The sequence below is a fragment of the Lepisosteus oculatus genome, chromosome 9 (genome assembly GCF_040954835.1).
Source record: "Lepisosteus oculatus isolate fLepOcu1 chromosome 9, fLepOcu1.hap2, whole genome shotgun sequence".
NCBI classification, from domain to species: domain Eukaryota; kingdom Metazoa; phylum Chordata; class Actinopteri; order Semionotiformes; family Lepisosteidae; genus Lepisosteus; species Lepisosteus oculatus.
The window spans coordinates 6,560,041-6,581,486 of record NC_090704.1 but is presented as its reverse complement, the minus strand read 5'-3'; the positions used below and the strand labels follow the sequence as shown (position 1 = coordinate 6,581,486).

The 21,446-nt window shown below is 35.6% G+C and overlaps 1 protein-coding gene across 4 annotated transcripts in view; it reads left to right on the top strand.

The window, feature by feature from the left end:
• The window catches only part of astn1 (astrotactin 1), a 250,514-nt gene that overhangs the window by 126,256 nt on the left and 102,812 nt on the right, over positions 1–21,446 (top strand). For all 4 annotated transcript variants that reach the window (XM_069194050.1, XM_006634718.3, XM_069194051.1 and 1 more), the window contains 2 exons: positions 14,377–14,543; positions 17,467–17,661. In XM_069194050.1, coding sequence (XP_069050151.1) covers positions 14,377–14,543; positions 17,467–17,661 — 362 coding nt within the window. The remainder of the gene's footprint in view (positions 1–14,376; positions 14,544–17,466; positions 17,662–21,446) is intronic.

Sequence of the window (21,446 nt, the reverse complement as noted above, 5' to 3'; positions counted from 1 at the left end):
AGAGTTTTATATAGATCACCATGATCCTAGATGACCCTTAGAAGACATCTAAGGCTCAACACGTGCTTGTCCAAGTTTTATAAGAATAAGGGGAGCTCTTACTGTAAACATTTAATTCAAGTTATTTATGCTAAAGAGGGTTCCATGCATTACTGAATCTTTTTTACACAAGGCTACTGAATGTTGGCTGACTTTTGTGTCTAATAAATAATGACAAAGTACAATTTGTGTTATTTGACACATGTGGTTATATTTATCTACTGTTAGGACTTGATGAGGACTAGGCAAAGGTCAGATGTGTCTTAATATGTACTGTAAAACTATAGAATCTTAAGGGGGTGTCCTGTCTTTTTACATCACTGTAGATACACATGCCTATACTGTATATACAGTATGTCAGGCCGAAATGTTGTGTTTTTTTTCTTCTTTTTTTCAGCATGGAATAAACATATTACTTGTTCCTATACTGTATATATTCCTTTTTTTCTTTTGCTCTACCACTTTGTGTTTGAAAGAAACTTAATTGCTTCAACAAAACTTAAACTAGCACACTTCTTTATAGCTTATGAACTAATAAACTGTGTGAAATCATTTAATGGGCTTAATGTAGTACTTCTGGTCATTATACAATAATATTTCTGCTTTTGCTTTCTTAAACCTTGGTCTTATATTTTTCATCCCATGTATATTAATGAAATGGAAATAAGCATACAGGCTATGTGCTTATAATTAGAGACTCTTGGTTTGCAATTCATTGTTCTTTTAACTTGTGCAGCTCTGTGGAAGTCATTAGTAAATATTATGCAGTGACCGTACTAAAGCCATTGCATGGTAGGAGCTCTAAAGTTATGATCAGTCAAGGCAGTCACAGTCATTAGGAAGATGTGAAACAGTCTGAGTGGAAAGAGGAAAGATGGTGGAAAAGGTCTCATGCTGCCACCTGACTGAGAATCACTTAATTTGAAGCTGAAGTGAAAGAATTGTGTCGTAATGAAGATAAACTTTCTTTTTTGCTGTTCATTGAAACATTCTGAAAGATTCCAGTCAGTGCTGCAAGGATATAATGTCTTGTCGACAATTCAGAAGAAGATCTAGACATTTATAGAAACACAAATGAGATTTACGATGAATTGTGTACCTTTGGTAAAAATTTGGTGATGCAAAATATGTCTGAATGAACAAGAAAAGTGAATGCATAAATTCCTGTTCCAGCCTAGGACATAATGTTGAAGAGATATGAGTTAATGTTGCTTAATTTCAGATTTATACTTTACTAAAACACTGTCCGTTTGTATTTAAAGGTCACTTGGGAGTTCAGAATAAAATATCTAATTAAAAGCATGTGGCCATTTTAACACTTAATGGCATTAACATAAGTACTTGTTGGAAGTGGGAGCTCAATTTGCTGTTCATTGTGAAACTAGTGCCAAGAAGCTCTTAGCTTGGTTACTCTAAGTGCTCAGAAAACACATACAGTAGATGCTGCTTAAGAAAATTACATTTGGTGCTAAGCTATTAAATTTAATAAACAATTTGCTGCTCCAGTTGGTACATATTATTCTTACACAGTAATGATGCTGCTTTTTTGTCTCTTTTCACCAGGGATGAAAGTTTTTAGTCCAGCCTCACTCATCTGACCCTTACTAACCTACTGAATAGCTCATCCAACAATATACTCATTATGACACAATGTACATATCCATCACTACTTCAGTGTCAATATGACCTGTCACTGTTCAGCATTAAAGTTGAAATAGTATGAAATCAAAAATAAAGTAGGAAACGTCAGTATATTATGTGAAGATTTGAAAATCAGACTTGATTATTGTCATGGCGTACTTACAGTACAAAATGCACTGCAAGATTAGTAGCCATGTTAAGATTAATAAAACCTTTAAAGGGTACGTTAAAAATTGAGGCCTGCTTCCCATCTCCATGACACTTAAGGCCATTTTGCAAATCTTTTTTTTTTTAATAAGAAAAATATTAAGATGAAAAGATAGACAGGATATCCACAAATATGTTGAATTTGATTGGGTCTCAACAAGAATAAATTAAAAGAATCTGTGATTACTCCAAGTTCCAAAATCCATCATTCGGAGAAGAGCCATGCATCGTCCACCTTAATCAAACTGTAAAATTATTTCAGCTTTCATCCAGCACTGATTTGTGAACATCACATACAGAAGGTACATTGCTGCAACAGATGGTTTAAATAACTTGGGTTATGTCTGCCTCGCAGTACTAAAAGGAAAGTAGAACTAAGTAGAACTGAAAGAAAAAACTGTGGCTAGAGAATGGCTTACTCTTGACAATGTTTTATAGCTGATTTACTGTCTGAAGACCCTGAAATGCATGTTTTTTTGATGATTAAAACTACTTAAACTACTTAAGTATTTCAAAACGTATTTGACAGTGCATGCTTTGCATTTTACTGGATGTACAATACAGTTAATAACCCTGTTGTGTCTGAAACCTGTATCGTACAAATAAGGAGCAAAAGTTGAGCTTCCATGTACTGTACTATATTTGGATTAATTCTTTCCCCCAAAATAAGTTTTTTTTTAATACATTTATGGATTTTTAGTATGTTTAATAATATTGAATGACAAATTTAGGTCTAACTACATATTTAACGCTGTATACTGTAGTGCATGCTAGCTGACCTGTCTGACATTTGGCTAGAAAAGTATATTTTCTGTCTGACATTTGGCTAGAAAAGTATATTTTCTGTCTGACATTTGGCTATTGTCACGAATGCTTATTGCACTCCTTGATTCTGTGTATTGTCCTTTAATCTGCAAGGTTTCTACACTAAATGATTGTATGTTTTCCTTAAAGACCTCTACCATCACTCATAATGTAACTCAAAGCCAGTTGTCACTTGCTGCTTGTTCATAGTTGTAGCCAAAGCATTGCATCTGTTGCCACTCCATTGGCACTCTGTAATTACTGTTGTCCCAGGTATATAAATTATGATTTTGTATCCGTTTCATTAAAGCCATCACTTGCTATGAACCAGGCTTGGTTCTGCTAATCAATTAGCACCTCTGTTTGTGGGTGCTGCCATTCATAGCCAGTGTTTAATATTTCTCGCAGTGTGAGATACGAAGAATTGACCTCTTCTGTCTCACTGATGTATGAGACTCCTGGGGAGCTAAGGCGGGCAGTCATTTAGAAATAAAGTCTAATAATTGCTAAATGATTATGTGATTAATTAGTTCTTTAGCCCAGGCAGAAGGGAAACTTGAAACTGCCTTTTCTTTAACTGCAAAACTAATTGGTTTCTATGAAAATAAAATGGTTGCCAAGAATGATTAGAACAGACCTCTGCTTCTAGGCGAGTATTTAGATTAAATACGATATGTGCTTGGGGTTGGCTAACATGCACTGGTCTTAATTCTTTCTGCACCACATTTAGCGTCTTGGAGATGAGGAATGATCCTATAGTAGTATCAGGGATTTTCATTATTAAGTGATTGTAAAAGGAGTAGATTTTTTCAGAACATTTCAGGAGATGTTGAAAGTCTTCAGTCCTGAAGAGAAAGAAGACAAATAATAACTCAGATATAAGATAATATTGGGAGTGGAGACTCTAAACTGTGACTCTGAATATTTTAGTATGATTATTTACTGTCTTTCATCTTCATTATGTATAAGGTATTAGACATCTGGTAAATCTCTTTAGAGGGGGTGGGATTCGGTTTTCTTCCAGTCGATAAACCGTTCTTTGTTACTTCAGGGGGGTTTTGGATCAATCAGATGCAAAAAAAATGGATGGGGCCTCTCTAATTTCCTCATATTAATAACCTTTGTAATCTGTTCATATTGCTTTTTTGTAACAAAAAGTACCTTTCAGTTGTGCAACATCAGGGTCATAATAAGGCTTTCTCAAGGAACCAGTCTAGAGTCATACTGGCGTGAATCAGCTCTCAGATAGTAAGCAGTTACGAGTCTGGTCAATACTTGGCTGGGAGTTTGTAAAACATACTCAAACGTCTTCTGAGGGCTCAGCTTCTTGCCAGAACCAATGTGTCCCTCTTAAGATCTGACATGGAATTAAGGTCCTCTGTTCTCTCTGGACATTAGTAATGCTGCTGCAGTATGGCAGTGAACAGCTGTAAGGTCAAAGCAGTACGCTGGTCTAATCCTTATGCCAGGACTGGGTACCCTGACTAATTTAGTTCAGAAATTGTGATCTAAGCTCCTGAAATTTCTAAATGTACAAATTACAACACTTTATAAAACAAGTTGTTTTAGTGGATTTGTAATGATTAAAAAGAACTAATGCCTAAAATCAGTGGAAACACTGGATAAGCTACAGAATTAATTTGCCAACTGTCTGCTATGCCTTGCAAACGGCATAAGAATATAGGTTCCAAAGTATAAATGATACTGAAGCCAAAACACTGGTGCATAGAAATTTTTTTTTTAACAGTTGTTAATTGAATATTTAAATGTTCCGTCTAGAGGAGTTTTCAGATCCTCTACTCAATATAATATTGAAATTGAAAATTGGCTGCAGTTTCATTCCGTGGAAATTCATTTTGTAATGCTGAGAATGGGGATGTGGTTTAAAGGGGATGCCACAATATCAAATGTTAAAATATATTCTGCAGGTTGTTTCCTGATGGACACAACCATGCTGCAGGTGGAAACTTGTCATTTTCAAGTTTAAGGATGTTGAAAATGGCCACGTGCCATCTTCTACACAGCTCTAATTACACAAAGCAAGAACGATTCCAGAAGTTAAGTGCGGTTATTATGCAGCTACATAATTGCTTTGAATAGGTGATAGAGGAAACTTAAAAAAACGAATGCCTTATTTGTGGAACTTTGATAAAATCCCATGAAAATAAATGTTTAATTATAATGTTTACAAAACCAATTAACCTTTGCACTGCAATGAATTTGAATTTTATGCAGAATTATTTTTCTTATAAATGATTTACTGCTAGGCAGATTTCTTTCCCAGGTGTTATCTGAACAGTTTGCAGTATAGCAGTTTAGGGGATTTCGAACAAATATGGCAGTGCCTAAAAATAATTTAGAAGAAGGAAGGAAAACAAAATACAACTGCAACTTGTTTTGTAAATGAGGATGAGTGGGGCTCATACCTTTTAGCCATTAATTTATTCTTTTATCTTTAAAAATAATGAAACAGTTGCCTCAGATGCATGAAGCTGCTCTATTTAAATGTTGTTATTTCTAAAGGTTACATCTGTCTACAGAAAAAAAAAGATTTTTGCGTACGTCTTTGAAGATAGTGATATTTGTTCATGCAGAAAAACCTTATTTTTAAAATGTATGCTGCATTTCGTGGGCGAAATTATATTTTTTGAAAGGACTCAAAATGTATTTACTCCTAATTTCAGTCTGAAATACCAGAGGCTGATTCAGTTTGTTTGGAACTGCTGATGAATTCCCTAAACAGAACTTGCTTTTATTTTCAATAAATTATTTAGTTTTCCTTAGTAAACAACTTGCCTATCAGGTTTACTGTTATCTGATGTTTCTTTGTGTACTCCTAAAAGAATTAAAGCTACTGAAGATAAACATTAATGCATCAGTATAGCCAAGAAATATAAAACTGTAACATTTTCATTTATGTTTTGTCTTTATCGGCATGTGTTTTTTTGAAGACATTATTAGTGTAGTTTGTGTTAGAGACCAGTAGTACAGTCTCTTTGGCCTTGAGACTTAGTAAGACTTCTCCCATAAGAATCAATGGAATAGAGTAGGGTTAGGGGCCATACGTTACGCTGTGTGTTTCACCAAATACAGTGCTTTATTAACATGTGAAGCTAAACTTGATTAGAATAAACTGCGTGCAGCCCTTATCTTCTCTATATGCAGTACTGTATGCAGCGTAAAGTCAAGATGGCTAACTGGTTACCATTCCCAATAAAGCGATGAAAGTATTTTTTATAAGTAAATAACAATTATTGATATTGTTATTCGATTTATGTGCAGTAGCACCATAGATGTAGTACCAATATGCTTGAATATATGGAATATATAGTGTGATACAGTAAGCAATTTCTTGTCACCATGGTTTATCACAGTAGCTTGGTTTCTGGGTTTCTGGTTTTAGGCTGTCACAAATGTCTCAAATGCAAGTAACTGTTTTGAACTACCTGGTTATACCTTGATACAGAAATAATAATAGACTAAGTTTGACCAATATGCACAAAAAAGGTATATACTGTACAGCATAAACGTAAGGACTCTGCTAGGGTTTTTCTAAAAATGTTTTTTGGGCACATTTTACAGTATACAGTATACAAAATGAAACTGGTAATACTGCCACATTATACATACAGTACCACTACCTTAAGTCTTAACTTAAATAACGCAGAAGATATTCAACAGCATCTTCTTAATCCTTACAGAAAATGAATGCTTAATGAAGAAATATTTAATGTGTATTGTCTTTCAAATTGAAGATTAAGGAATGTATATATTTTATTAGTTTTAAAGACATTGATTAGGGTCGTTTATTGACTGCAGAGCTTCATTTACAAGTTTCTGTGCTTTCTGAAAATCTTGTAATGACGAGATTCTAATTTAAAATTTTATTTAATTTAATTAAAAATAATTTTACCTTCAGTTTCATTTTAACCCAGAATTACAGAAATGAACTAGTTAATAGGATGTCTATTTTCTTGTTTCATGCAGTATACAGTGCCTTGCGAAAGTATTCGGCCCCCTTGAACTTTTCAACCTTTTGCCACATTTCAGGCTTCAAACATAAAGATATAATTTTTTTATTTTATGTGAAGAATCACCAACAAGTGGGACACAATTGTGAAGTGGAACGAAATCTATTGGATTTTTGAAACTTTTTTAACTAATAAAAAAATGAAAAGTGGGGCGTGCAAAATTATTCGGCCCCCTTGCGTTAATACTTTGTAGAGCCACCTTTTGCTGCGATTACAGCTGCAAGTCACTTGGGGTATGTCTCTATCAGTTTTGCACATCGAGAGACTGAAATTCTTGCCCATTCTTCCTTGCAAAACAGCTCGAGCTCAGTGAGGTTGGATGGAGAGCGTTTGTGAACAGCAGTTTTCAGCTCTTTCCACAGATTCTCGATTGGATTCAGGTCTGGACTTTGACTTGGCCATTCAAACACCTGGATACGTTTATTTGTGAACCATTCCTTTGTAGATTTTGCTGTATGTTTGGGATCATTGTCTTGTTGGAAGATAAATCTCCGTCCCAGTTTCAGGTCTTTTGCAGACTCCAACAGGTTTTCATCCAGAATGGTCCTGTATTTGGCTGCATCCATCTTCCCCTCAATTTTAACCATCTTCCCTGTCCCTGCTGAAGAAAAGCAGGCCCAAACCATGATGCTGCCACCACCATGTTTGACAGTGGGGATGGTGTGTTGAGGGTGATGAGCTGTGTTGCTTTTACGCCAAACATATCGTTTTGCATTGTGGCCAAAAAGTTCGATTTTGGTTTCATCTGACCAGAGCACCTTCTTCCACATGTTTGGGGTGTCTCCCAGGTGGCTTGTGGCAAACTTTAGACGAGACTTTTTATGGATATCTTTGAGAAATGGCTTTCTTCTTGCCACTCTTCCATAAAGGCCAGATTTGTGCAGTGTAAGACTGATTGTTGTCCTATGGACAGACTCTCCCACCTCAGCTGTAGTTCTCTGCAGTTCATCCAGAGTGATCATGGGCCTCTTGGCTGCATCTCTGATCAGTCTTCTCCTTGTCTGAGCTGAAAGTTTAGAGGGACGGCCAGGACTTGGTAGATTTGCAGTGGTCTGATACTCCTTCCATTTCAAGATGATCGCTTGCACAGTGCTCCTTGGGATGTTTGAAGCTTGGGAAATCTTTTTGTATCCAAATCCGGCTTTAAACTTCTCCACAACAGTATTACGGACCTGCCTGGTGTGTTCCTTGGTCTTCATGATGCTCTCTGCGCTTTCAACAGAACCTTGAGACTATCACAGAGCAGGTGCATTTATACAGAGACTTGATTACACACAGGTGGATTCTATTTATCACCATCAGTCATTTAGGACAACATTGGATCATTCAGAGATCCTCGCTGAACTTCTGGAGTGAGTTTGCTGCACTGAAAGTAAGGGGGCCGAATAATTTTGCACGCCCCACTTTTCATTTTTTTATTAGTTAAAAAAGTTTCAAAAATCCAATAGATTTCGTTCCACTTCACAATTGTGTCCCACTTGTTGGTGATTCTTCACATAAAATAAAAAATTTATATCTTTATGTTTGAAGCCTGAAATGTGGCAAAAGGTTGAAAAGTTCAAGGGGGCCGAATACTTTCGCAAGGCACTGTATATGGTATAGTACAACTAGTTTATTCTTTGACAATAAAATTTGTAGTGACCAAACACAAGTAGCAGCAAATGTTTTATTATTTCAGATACTGTGGGAGGAATACAGTGTGTAAGGGATATTTATTACACAATAGATCGAAGTATCAAAAGTATGAGGAGATTTAATCAAAACACAGACCTTCTGGAACATGGTGGCCGCAATCATGCAACTGTACAGTACTCTGAGTAAATTATATTCACTTGCCAATTAAAACTCATAATTGGAAGAAAAATGGTATATACACATGAACAGTCAAAACAAGTGTACGGTGTTTTTGCATCATATGTGGAAAATATTCATTAAACAATAGTGATACTTTATATACTGGATTTGCTCGGAAAGCAGACACTTTTTTCTCTCCAATATTTTCTTCCCTGTAACACTGTAACTGAAACCAGATGTTTTTATTTTCTTTATGGTAATGTATTAATTTTTGTGTTAATTGGGGCTTTATTAGCCATATTGCTGGGACTTTTTTTCTAAAATAAACAACCAATGAAATTACACATCTTCCTCATGACTCGGTATCAAAGAATTTCATGGTTTTAACAGCCATATAAAAATTCACAGAATGAATTGCCACATCGATGGTTGAAAATTAAATAGCTGTGTTCACGTACTGCTTTTCATCCCAAAGGATCCCACAACACTTAACATATAGGATGGGAGGCACGTTGTCCATCACTTTACTGCAGCATCCACCTGGGTGACACAGAGCCATTCAGCACCAGCAACCCCACTACACAGTGGATCAGGTGGGGACGTAAGAAACTGATTCACCGATTGAATTAAAGAAGAACTTCAGGAGAGTCAGATTGTTGTAGTCCAAAATGTAGATTAGCCAGGAAATTGGGTTTGAAACCCTTACTAAAAAAGCATCATGAGTTCTTTAAAGTACAGGTAATCAATATTTCAGTTTAATGTCTCAGCTGAAAGATGGCACCTCCCATACCACCATGTCCATATTATAGTATACTGGGCCATTGGTTTGACATTCTGGTCCAGAGGAAAGTGCTGACCACCACCTCTTAGAGCAGCAGCTGAGGAAGCAAGTGTTTCTTCACAGGTCTCCCATACCAGTTCTGAACAAGCCCCCATCCTTGCTTAGCATCTGAAGTTGTCTGAAAAGATCAGGATAGTTGATGGTAATGTTTCTGTCATCTGTGTGTCAGTCTTTCCAGCTGTGTATATTGCTGCACAAGACGAATGCACTCAACATGAGACATTTGATTAAAAAAAAGAATGCTGTTTTTTTTCCCCTATGTTCTAGTAGAACTAATTGCTTAAATCAATTCCTGGGAGCATGGGGTCATATAAGCATGGTGCCATCAGTACATGAATTCCTCTGTACTTATTTTGCTTCCACATTCTTATTGATCCAGCAAAAGTGGTGGTGATTTAAAGAGTCTGTGCTGAAGATAAGTTAGGAGATTTAATGTACCACGGTCTTTACATTAGAGGCAATAAATCAGTTGTCACAGAGCTAGGAGCAAAGTGACAAAATCAATACAAATGTATCCAGGGACCAGAGGGGGCTTTAGTCATTAGGTGTAACCTTTTATATCCTGATACAGCATGAATACGGCTCAGGAGACCCATAACCTAAATCTGTAACCATAAGAACTGCTAACTATAAAACGTATCGTAGAAGATTGTGGTAAAGCAGTGTATATATCTGTTAGTGGGTATAGTGTGTGATTCTCTTGCTGTTGTCAGAAAAAAAAATGCTGTGTTGATGAGGAGCTTAAAAAAATATCTTAATGTCTTATTTTGAAATGTTTGATTTGTTTTTCCAGTTAATATACAGTTTTTGCAATTGCTATAATATATAGTATATTAGGAAAACAATTTGCAACATTTTACCTCAAACAGAAGTTTCACTTTGCAATTTCTCCTTATGTATTCCATCTCTGATGCAGGTATTTTTCAGACAATTCCTGCAGATAGAATCTTTTCTATTTTCTTTCTTTGCATAAGTCATTACAACCTTCCCAGTTTGAGAAAAAATGTTGATTTTACAAACAATTATATCTTGCCTTCCATTGTCTTTTTGCCCTGCTTCTGTGGTTATTGCTGTTATTTTGATGTTCTAGCTTCTGTTACAAATTATTAGTGTTTGTTGATAATAATAAGAAGAAGGAAAAGTTGGGATGACGTATTTTCAGAATTACTGAGTCAGGTGTGATAGCTCAGTCACTGTGAGAATTGCAGAGCTTGTACAGTATGAAAGGACAAAAGGCAATCAGCCACTAAATAAAACACAAACAAAGTTTCTTTAATGCCTTGAAGTTAGGCCAGATGGGGTGATCCTGATTTCAGATACATTTTAAGCACAACCCTATAGAAAAAATTAATATGACTGTCAAGTTACAGATCTGTACAAAAAAGTCTTTTTTTTCTCAATCCATTCACTTACTGTACCTTTTTGGAATTGGGTTCAGAGGGTATATTTGAAATACATTTGATTAACCAAAGTGTTTCTCAAGCGTGTTGTATTTTACAACTAAGAAAAATTGTGCAAGAAGAGTGTTTTCTATATTTTGCTTGAAACAGAAGAGGTGCCAGCAGAGTCACAGCCGTAGTAACACAGGCCAGCTAGAAAAGTGCCACATTCCATGGTATTCTTCATTATGGACTGAGGAGACCAAGGGGACTGGTTAGTTATGAATGGTTCACAGCTGGATCAAAAAGACATCTGAGTAATTGGTTTCCAGGGGAAATGCAGGTGATTTTAATCAAAGGAACGCAAACCCCTGGAAGAAAAAATACTAGAAGACTCTTGCAGAATTTTAGGATCTTTTGGGGGAAGAGAAATCATTTTTTTTCTTCCAAAGGGCACCTACAGTCTCAACATAAATAGCATAAGGGAGATAGACAAGTTGTAGTATTCAGATTAACTGAATGAGTGACAGTGACTGAGCTTCTGAACAACAATTTTAGTATAATGGGAATTATTAAACTGTACAAAATTCTATTTACAGGATTATTTAACCTGATGGTTGTTTTACTCTAGAAGAAAAATCAGTTGGGTGTTTCCAGTGTCATTGTTAGGAGAATTTATTAAATCTTTACTTTCCCCAGGATGCTCACAAATGCCATGTTTTCTTTCTTAAACCATTTATTTTTCAGTTTTGGAGTGTGGTGAAGTACTTAAAGTAATTTCAACAAAAAGTTCGTATGTGAGAAGAAATTTTCTTTGTAACAACTTTACGATGTACAACAATAAAATTATTTGTGTGCATTTGAGCCTTTTTCTTTCACTCTCATGCAAGTTTACTGTGCTGTGTTTAATTTGCTTTCTCCTCTCCTCCAGGAGGACCTTTATTCAAAACATCCTGCAAGTCTAGACCTGGAGGATTTGATAGGTTTATATTAATCAGCAGCTCTTCAATAACACCTTAGGAACACCTGCTTTCAGCACAGAGTACAACACAAAAACATCCCTTTGCAGCTTAATACACATATGCACTTTAAAAAAATCAATTGTAGATTTGCATTTTGTGTGCTTTAATACAAACAGTAAACATCTGAAAGTGAGTGGAAACTAAAAATTCCATGTATTGGAATTCTCTTGTTTTAAATTAAAATTATGAAAGAGTGATTGAAAGAATGATTATACCAAAGCAAGACATGTTGCATATGGTATATTTTTTCCATTGAAATTAAAGCATAAATTATATTTTTAAAGTTAAACGATGCTAGCCAAGATTATTTAGTTGTACTCTTTTGTCTGCTTAAGAGTCTGTAGGATGACTTTAGCAGCAGTGTCCCACTGAAAGATATAGTAAAGGTTCTGATCAGATTTCCTTAGGCATTAAAACATTTTTTGATAGACCTCAGAGCACAATGCATGAAAAAGAAATCACAAATGCAAAACAAACAGAAGTAAACAACACTTAGCATTGAAATAAAAACAGTATCTGTTCTACTTTTAACAAGTGGGATTTTAGGGAGGAAGTAAAAACACCCAATGAACCAGAAGGCATAAGAAAAAATATCCCTGTAAAATGGTACAAGATGGTGTTGTATTTGAAACACCAGAATCACTAGAATGAAGGTTATGTTTAGCTGTATAAACAGATGAAAGATCAGACAAATACACATACAGTAAGTGTCAAGCCATTGAAGTCTTTACATGTTATGAAAGATTTTTTTTAAAGTATGGGAAAAGATTCCAACACGAGACGATTCTTGCTGTTAGGTTTTGAGCAGTGTTCCTCAACACTGGAAAGAGGGAATTATAATGAAGAGAAATGAAGAAAGGCATATTGTGAATATAGGTGAAATATATTTTGTGTAAGGCTTAGAGAAAATGGGACAAAGCTGAACAATAATGGTCTTGCAAAACGTTTCATGTGAGGTTCAGATGTGTAGCTCACCTCAAAACAAAACTTGATCTGATAACCATCAGCAGTAAAATTCAGTTCACGTTCAATTTATGTACTCTAGCTGATACTGCAATAGTATGTTTGAATTATTCAGTGAACCTTTCAACTTGAAAAAGTATACTTTTGAGATTATAAACTACTAATCTGCTGTGAAGGATATTGACCTTGTACAAAGTACACGATGTACATGCGAGGCTCTGAATGGGATGGATCTGCCAGAAAGCCTAAACTGTAGTCATTTAAATCATGCTCGCGTGTTTAAATTCTGGTTTACCACTCTGAAGGCTATAGACTTGACTCTGGATGCAGCCTTTGGATTCAATCATAAAGGAAAAACCCTAGATTGATGAGGGCAGATCACTATAAGATTCAGCTAATAAGGATTCTGTATGGTGACTGGAGGCAAAAAATAATGATATGTCCATCCGCCGTCTTCCTTAAGCAGAAACCCATTATTAAGTTTCAGTCATTTTTTTGAGTCAGACACTTTTGGAAGATGAAAAGTTTCAGCTGAATTTCGGAAGATTCTGTGACTTGGAAAAAAAATTGCTTAGGGAGCTGTGCAAAACACTAGGGATTTTTTTGTACCTTTGGAATACTGACAATACTTTAGAGAAGGATTAAAATAGTAAGAGAACAGGTAATTTAACCCTGGCATGTTTTTCTTTCTAACACTTGTCTAATCACTTATAAAATTAATATTCAGTTGGAACTACAGTATATGCCCCCTGTTTGAACTATATCTCAATTTTAAATCCTACAACTGTCTTTATCTTTCGTTAATAGAAGTTTATTTTTTATTCCTTTTCATCAAGTTCCCAGTAATACAGTACATTGATGATGTGTCACGTAACGCATATTTAAATTACAATTATGTTTTAACCTGGGTGAAATGTACAGGTATATGTATTTTTATTCAGCTAAAATTGTACACATATTATCATAAATGCTTTTTCATTATTTTTCTTTTTATTATCATTTCATTTAAAAATGCCCATTCTCTGTTCTAGTAGTTATATATGAATATTACGTAGGTCTAAGAAACACCTGGGGGAAGAAAGCAAAATAGTTTTTTTCTTAAATAAAAACGAATGAGGTATAGATCAATGTATGAGATTCACGGTTCACTAAATAAAATATTTGAGATCTGGCTGAGAAGGTTCTGACTTGTAATCTAAAGATAGGAAACTGTTCTTCCCATAGTTTTAAAAAAAGCTTTCTGAGGGTGAATCTTTTTTTTTCCACTGCTGTCTATATCTCAGATACATTGTTGCCAAAGTATCATGTGTTTTCTGTGTAATATACCCAACATAAATTTGTCTTCTCACTGAAATGTAATAAAGTGAAACCCTGCATTGTATCAAAAAATAAAGGTTAATCACTCTGCTGACATGTACTGTACATGAAAGCTAGTATGATTTGTAACAGAAGGAAGCAGTTCACAGTATGATATTTTACTATGAAATGGCAAATGGCATTGTGAAAGGTAGAGTATGGAGAACGTATGGAAAGCGTGACATAAACTGGGGGAAGGTATGATGTGGAGCTGCATACACGTGGTACCAAATTCTCAAAAACTCAGCATTACGCTAAAGACACTAAGTTACCTTACTAATCTATATTCTCTTCTCAAGTGCCCCCCTGGTCTGAGTCCAATGAAGGATGGCACAGGATGCTATGATCACCACATTGGAATTGATTGCTCAGATGGCTTCAATGGTGGCTGTGAACAACTTTGTCTTCAACAACTGACACCCCTGGATGAGGATCCATCTATGTACAATATCCTTATGTTTTGTGGGTAAGTGCTACAGCATAGATTTGATATTACTATACATTGTGATTTATTATTCGTCCTCAGTGAAAAATTCTCCTCATTCCGAATTCTTAAAATGACTGCAGAATTTCTCAGTTCGTGCATCTCACTTGATCTCACCTCAGAAAGAATGGATTTTAATCTCAGCATAACCTAAGCGTTGTTTGAGTTACCTCTTTTGACTGATCTCTGAAAAGAGCTCATAAAGTCTGCATAGAATAGCCAGAGGAATATCTTGTTGGTACCACTTCGATAGTTTAGATTCTGCTCAGCTGTCATTATCATATGGGTGACTTCAGTGGCATCTCACTCTTGAGGTGATACTTGATAGTGTGTCTGAGTTACTCACTTAATCAAGTTAATCTGACAGGAAATCAGCCTCAGTTTGAATAAGAAATATATTATACAGGCATTTAGAACCGGCGTCAACATCATTCACCTGTAGTGTCCAGGTATTAGGAAAATATTTAGGTATTTTTAAATAAAAAATCTAACAGTAAATTAAGATTTCTTTTCCTTTTGTCTTACAAAAAACAATACAATGTAAAAAGAGCAAAGCAGTAACATCTGATTAGGTGGATCATTTTTTTGTTTGAAATCTACAGTGATCGGTTAATGAGATCTGGGATATACAGTATCTCCCACTATAATAGACAAAACAAAATTTGAGTACAGTATTTTTAGAATTGGCAGAACATGAGATTGGTCTATCTGAGGTGGTACAGTAGAACAATTCTTGCATGCTATACAGTGATCGATGTTAGTCATGAATAATAGATTACTTGCATGATATTGGCTAAATAGGTTTTGTGCTGTAATGAAACAATAATCAGAAAAATGTATTTTGGTAAACGCCAAAGAACATTATTGCAATTTCAAGATGAGAATATATTACATTTTTTCTGCCCTCCAGTGCATTTCATTCAATGCACTTTCCTTCTTTAGCATAAAATCAGTTGGATTGAATGCACAAACACAAGTAAAATCTGTCATCTATGCATGAAACCTGAATTGCAAAACAATGTCATGCAATTTGCATTTTTAATGTACCTTTTATGTTTAAGCACCCCAGGGCACTGGGTGTGAAGCTGTTTGAATAGTCTTATGTGAGCCATGGTAAAGACCGCTTAAGATTTTAGGCCCTTAGCTTTTAATACCTGGTTTGTCAGATTCCCGAGTATGCTAAGACAGTTAGTTTGAGAGATCAGTGATATAAAAACTAATCAGAATCTACATGCTGCAGGTCAAGCAGAATAACTCCAGATTTGTGCTTTCTAAACTGAAATGCCTTAGCCACAATAATGCAGCGTATTTATATTATATTATATACTGTATAGCCTTGTTTCACATACTTGTATCTAGGGCTGGGCGATAATTCGATAATGATAATTATCGCAATATAATTTTTCTCAATATAATTTTAACAAAAGTTCGATAAATGTTCGCTATATATGTTTATGCTTTGCGTATGCGCACAAAATACTGCGTGAGTGCGCGGGTGTGTTGCACACCGGGCAGCTAACGTGGTGTTGTTTACCCACACGGTGGTGGCTGACAGGATTGTAGTTAGAGTGGAGAAATGAGCAACACTGAAGCAAATGTAGTGCTGCCAACGACCAGCTCAAAGGACGATGACAGAAAAGGTCATTCAACTTCAGTAATTTGGAGATATTTTGGCTATTTACGATCAGACATAAAACAGAGCACTTTAAACTTTGCAGTCTGTCTGAGCCATCTTCTATATGTGTTTTATCACACTGCAGTATTTAATTTTTCTGTTAAGATATTTATTTTGTCAATTTTACTCATGCATATTTTGACATAAAAAAGACTTGAATACTCTCTACCTCAGATTTGTTTAATGTTTCTGCTGTTTGGCAAGTGTTTGTTGTGTTCTTAAAATAAAGAGTTGTTTAATTTACCAATTAACTGGTTTCTTCAACTTTCACTCAGGAGAAAAAATCTGCTTTTAAACTTGAAAGAAATAATGATTTGACATTTATCGTGATAATTATTGATATCGACTGATATGAAAATGTTTATCGTGATAATGTTTTTGGCCATATCGCCCAGACCTACCTGTATCTACTTCTGAGATGCTTGGAATGTCACTGATGTGTGCTTCTCATGTACTGAAGGGTTAATCGGCTATGAATGTGTATAACCATTCTATATACTAAACAAAATCACTTCCTAAGAGAATGACCTGTTTAACGGCCATTATTACCAAGTTTCAAATAATGTACCTCAATACTTTAAGCTGTGCAGTGCACAAACCAGGAGTTTTGTTTTTGGAGCCAAATTTATTCTCTGTTTTTGTAAAGAATTTTGATTAAATTGTAAAGGATTCCTACAAACCTACAATGGCAATCAACTGCTTTGAGAATTGCAGTATCTTAAATCCCTAAGGCTTCTATCAGATTTATAATCTAAACTTTCTGCTCCACATACACATTTTCCTTACTGTAAATCAGAAACCGCCAAACCGATTCATACTGTAAATTCCAACTTATCTGTTGTCTTGTTGAAATTCTGACATTATGGAATCATTACAGAATGTGTTGAATTATGATTCATCAGTGTTTTATTTTGAAAATATACCACGGATTACAGTTTAATTTTTCATCTTGAAAGCCATATTGCACTTTACTTGCTTCTTCAAATGAAACCAGCCGAAAAATCATAAACCTGTTGTACGACTCATAAACAATCTGCTTAAGTCATGTCCAACCTAATAAATATTTTATTGCGCATTTCTCCCAAACAAATATATATCATCCTCTAACAGCTTTAGGAATTGTGCTTAATGCTGCATTTATTCTGCCTTAGAAGCATGTTCATATGATGTCTGATTTTCTAAATGGTTTATGTGTAATGCTGATCATTTGCTTGTCATTTGCGCTGTTAGTTGTATTGAAGATTATAAACGTGGACCAGATGGACGTTCCTGCCAGCCCATTTCCGAGGCCTGTACTGAAGGCCTGGACTGTGGTGAAGCAGCTGACATCCCTGCCAACCAGACAGTGTTTGGGGAGCTCTTCTACGGCTACAATAACCACACCAAGGAGATCACATCCGGGCAGATTCTCAAGATCACATTCAGGTGGGCCATTCACAGAGCCTAGAAACCAATTACAAATGGTAATTCAGTCTGAATATACAGTCAAATCTGGCATATTGTGTTACTAAACAGAATATGCAACACCTTTATATACTATATTAATACTGTACACAGCGATAAAAAGAAACAAGAAAGGCATATACAAAACAAAATTAGAGTACCTGAAATACATGGGACAAATAGACATTACAGTGTCTTCAGTATTCCTCAGCTCCTTTGCCTACACATTAGTCTGATGGAACTATGAAGACTTGTAATATCTAGTCATATGTATTCCTTACACTCATATAGCACTTTTCTGGACACTCCAATGCAAGCGTGTTATACAGTAGATAATGGAGACCCCCCTCCACATGATGGGTAAAGGCCAATGCGCAATTTGGCCAGAACGCCAGGGTAACACCACTACTCTTTTAGAGAAGTGCACTGGAATTTTTAATGACCACAGAGTGTCACCTCAGTTTAATGTTTTACCCAGAGGACAGCACCCCCTACACACCCCACTAACACCTCTTCCAGAAGCAAAGAGGTCTCCCATCCAGGTACTGACCAGGCTCACACCTACTTGACTTCAGTGGGTTGCCAGTTGTGAGTTGCTGAGTGACATGGCTCCCGGCTATCTGGGCTTTTTTTACTGTGGGGGAAACATACAGGATATGTTCTAGAAGTATCCGAGCTAGGGTTAGGGTTTGAACACCACCTAGACATTTTCGGATGTGTTTGCCATACTTAAGTAAATGCTGGAAGTAATGCTGGAAAAGCGTTTCTTTGTTGTTTGCTCGAGAAAATTGTTTTGCCCAATTTAGCATTTTTTATGCTGTACAACACACCTGTCAAAAATAGTCAAAAAACAAAAGTTTGAAAACACACTTTCTACATACTAAAGTCTCTTGTTTTTTGCATTTCAACACAAATAAAATGATAAGCTTTGCCAACTATTGGTGGTATTTATAATGCTGACTTGTCAATGGCACCAAACCGCTGTATTTTGTACACCATTTCATCAACAGGTTAAAACAGACGTAAATACTGGAAATATAAAGGAAAATTAGAGCAGATTCACTGCAGATACATCTAAAAGACCTAAAACTGATTCTTTTGATGTTACTGCCTTGTCTGGAGTCATTTGGTTCACTTTTAGAACACATGTGTTTAAGGCAAGTTTTTTGGGATATGTTCTAGAAGTACCCGAGCTACTGTAGGGTTAGGGTTGGGGTTTGAAGACCACCTAGACATTTTGAATTGTGTTTCCCGTGCTTTAGTGTGCATTTGAAATGCTGGAAAAGCAAATGTTGTTTGCTCAAGAAAAAAATTTGGCCCAATTTTGCAGTTTTTTTGCTACACAACACACCTGTCCAAATAGTCAAAAAACAAAAGTTTGAAAACACACTTTCTACATGGTAAAATCTCTTGTTTTTTGCATTTCATTCCAAATAAAATGCTAGGTTTATCCAAATATTGGTGGTATGTTTAATCCAAACCTGTCAACTGTACAAAAAATGCTTATTTTCTACTCCTTTTCAGCAGCTTTTAATACTGGAAATGTAAAGGAAACTCACTGCAGATACATTTGAAATACTTAAAACTGTTACTGTAGATTTTTCTGCCTAATCTGGAGTCATGTGGGTCTCTTTTGAAACGTGTGTTTTAGGCACGTTTTTGGTACATGTTCTAGAAGTGCTTGAGTTAGGTTTAGGGTTTGGACACTTAGACATTGTGCTTTAGGATGCATTTGTAATTTAGGAAAATGTTCTCTTGTTCCTCGAAAGGAAAATTTGGCCGTATTTTGCCAGTTTTGAAACTCTTACTTTCAATCTTTCTGCTTAGTTTGGAGTCATTTGGGTCACTTTTTTGGTATAGTATTACAATTGCTACTATTTAGCCATATTATTAAATACTGTTAAAATTTGAAATGTGAATAAATAGCTCTTTTTAAAATCTATGCCACAAACAAAAATAATACTTTTTTTAGAAAATTAGTGAGCTTCCTCCATTGGTGAAATACTTTAGGGTGAATTGTTTATACACTGTTCTGTGTATGTATAAACTGCTTTGAGCTCCATATGAAAAACATGATGGAACCTGTATGAAATTGCTTTGAAGTTTTTAATTACTAAAGTACTCACACAGAGATTACTGCTTTGTGCTTATGCTGAGGTTTTGAAGTCAATGAGTCGCGAGGTCAAAAAAGCATCTGTGCAGCTAAAATTAAATTTTGAACAGTCCACATAGATTCTTGAAGCTGTTGGCAGCTCCGGTACTTAAAGAGTACACTGCCTAGTTGGTGGATGCATGCAAACGAGAAAAAGTAATTAATGTCTACAAGGAACTGGGTCTCAAATGTTTGCACTGATCTAATTTGAAGTTACCAAGAGAATAAAGGTTGGGTCAGAATTTGAAAAACTGTAACTGTTTCTATGGAAGCTTGCGTCTTGAGGAGAAAGCTTTTGGGAGTCTTGGTTAATGCAGTTAAGAAATGCATAATTAAAAGTAATGTCAAGAAGTAAATTAAAACTGACCATGAGCCACACAAGTTTAATGGAACATAATTGGGCCAGAAGAAACTTTGGAATGCTTTATGAAAAAAGAGGCTAGACTGACACAGAACAGTGTCAGGTCTTTAAGTAATGCAATACAGTGACATGACATTGTAATTCAAAACTTAAAAATTTAATCAAAATCTCAGGAGTGCTTTAAGTGCAATACTGAGAAAAAAATAGATGGGTGATCCAGAGAATTGAAATGTTCTTAAACATAAAAATGAAGACATCAACTTTATGTTGTTTTATATTTAATGTGTTTCAGCATCTTTACATGATATAATATAAATTGTTAAGAGTTTCTGACTCTGTCATTAACAATTTAATAAAATGCAGAATTGATTAAATATTTCACGTGAAATTGTAACATTCGAGTTTTGACTCGCAGGACTGATTAGATTGTTATTCAGATTACTTTATATGAATTTTTCCATACTATATGAATCATCCATCACTTCACACACTTAATCATAAATTCAGTTGAATGATTAAAAAACTGCAGTATGATACCCCTGTTCTTACCTGAACAATGTTTAACTTCACAATTTTATACTGCTAATTCTGAGTACTGCTTATCTTTGAGGCAAGTAATTTTCAGGCCTTTATGTAAAACATTCAGTTTAGGGTGTTGCTATCATGGTACTAAAGTACGAAATTGATTAGATTCTGTAGGCAATGGAATGTAAATATATATCCATTCATGTAGACTAGTTTGATGATTGTGTATATTATTAGTTCTCTGGGCAAGAAACAGTGCATTGTTCAGATCCTACCAACGTATTGTTCCTACGTCTACCACAATGGGTGTTTGACTGACATTTTCTTTGTAGAACTCGGTCTGCCATTGTCTTGAAACCAGTGCAGTGATTGGTGTGAAACTTAGTTTTCATTTTAACTTGGTTTAATTGCATTCAGATCTACAGTTCTTCAGAAGGTTGCCTTGCAGGTTGCAGAGACATACAGTACTACACACCCACACCATAGAAGCTGTGCAGCCAATTAACTGGTGCTTCGTGTATGTGCTCGGCTGAGGAGCCAGTGGTGAGAAGCTACCATCTGTCAGATGACAGAATGCCTCTAAATCTGAATCCTCTGTTGCATAAACCAAAATGGTTGTCTGACGCCCATTCCTTAGTTTGTTGTTGTCAATACTTGCCTTGTAACATTAACTCTTGCTGGTTAAAAAAATAGCTTAGAACCTGGAAGGTATGAAACTAGTTTCCCTTT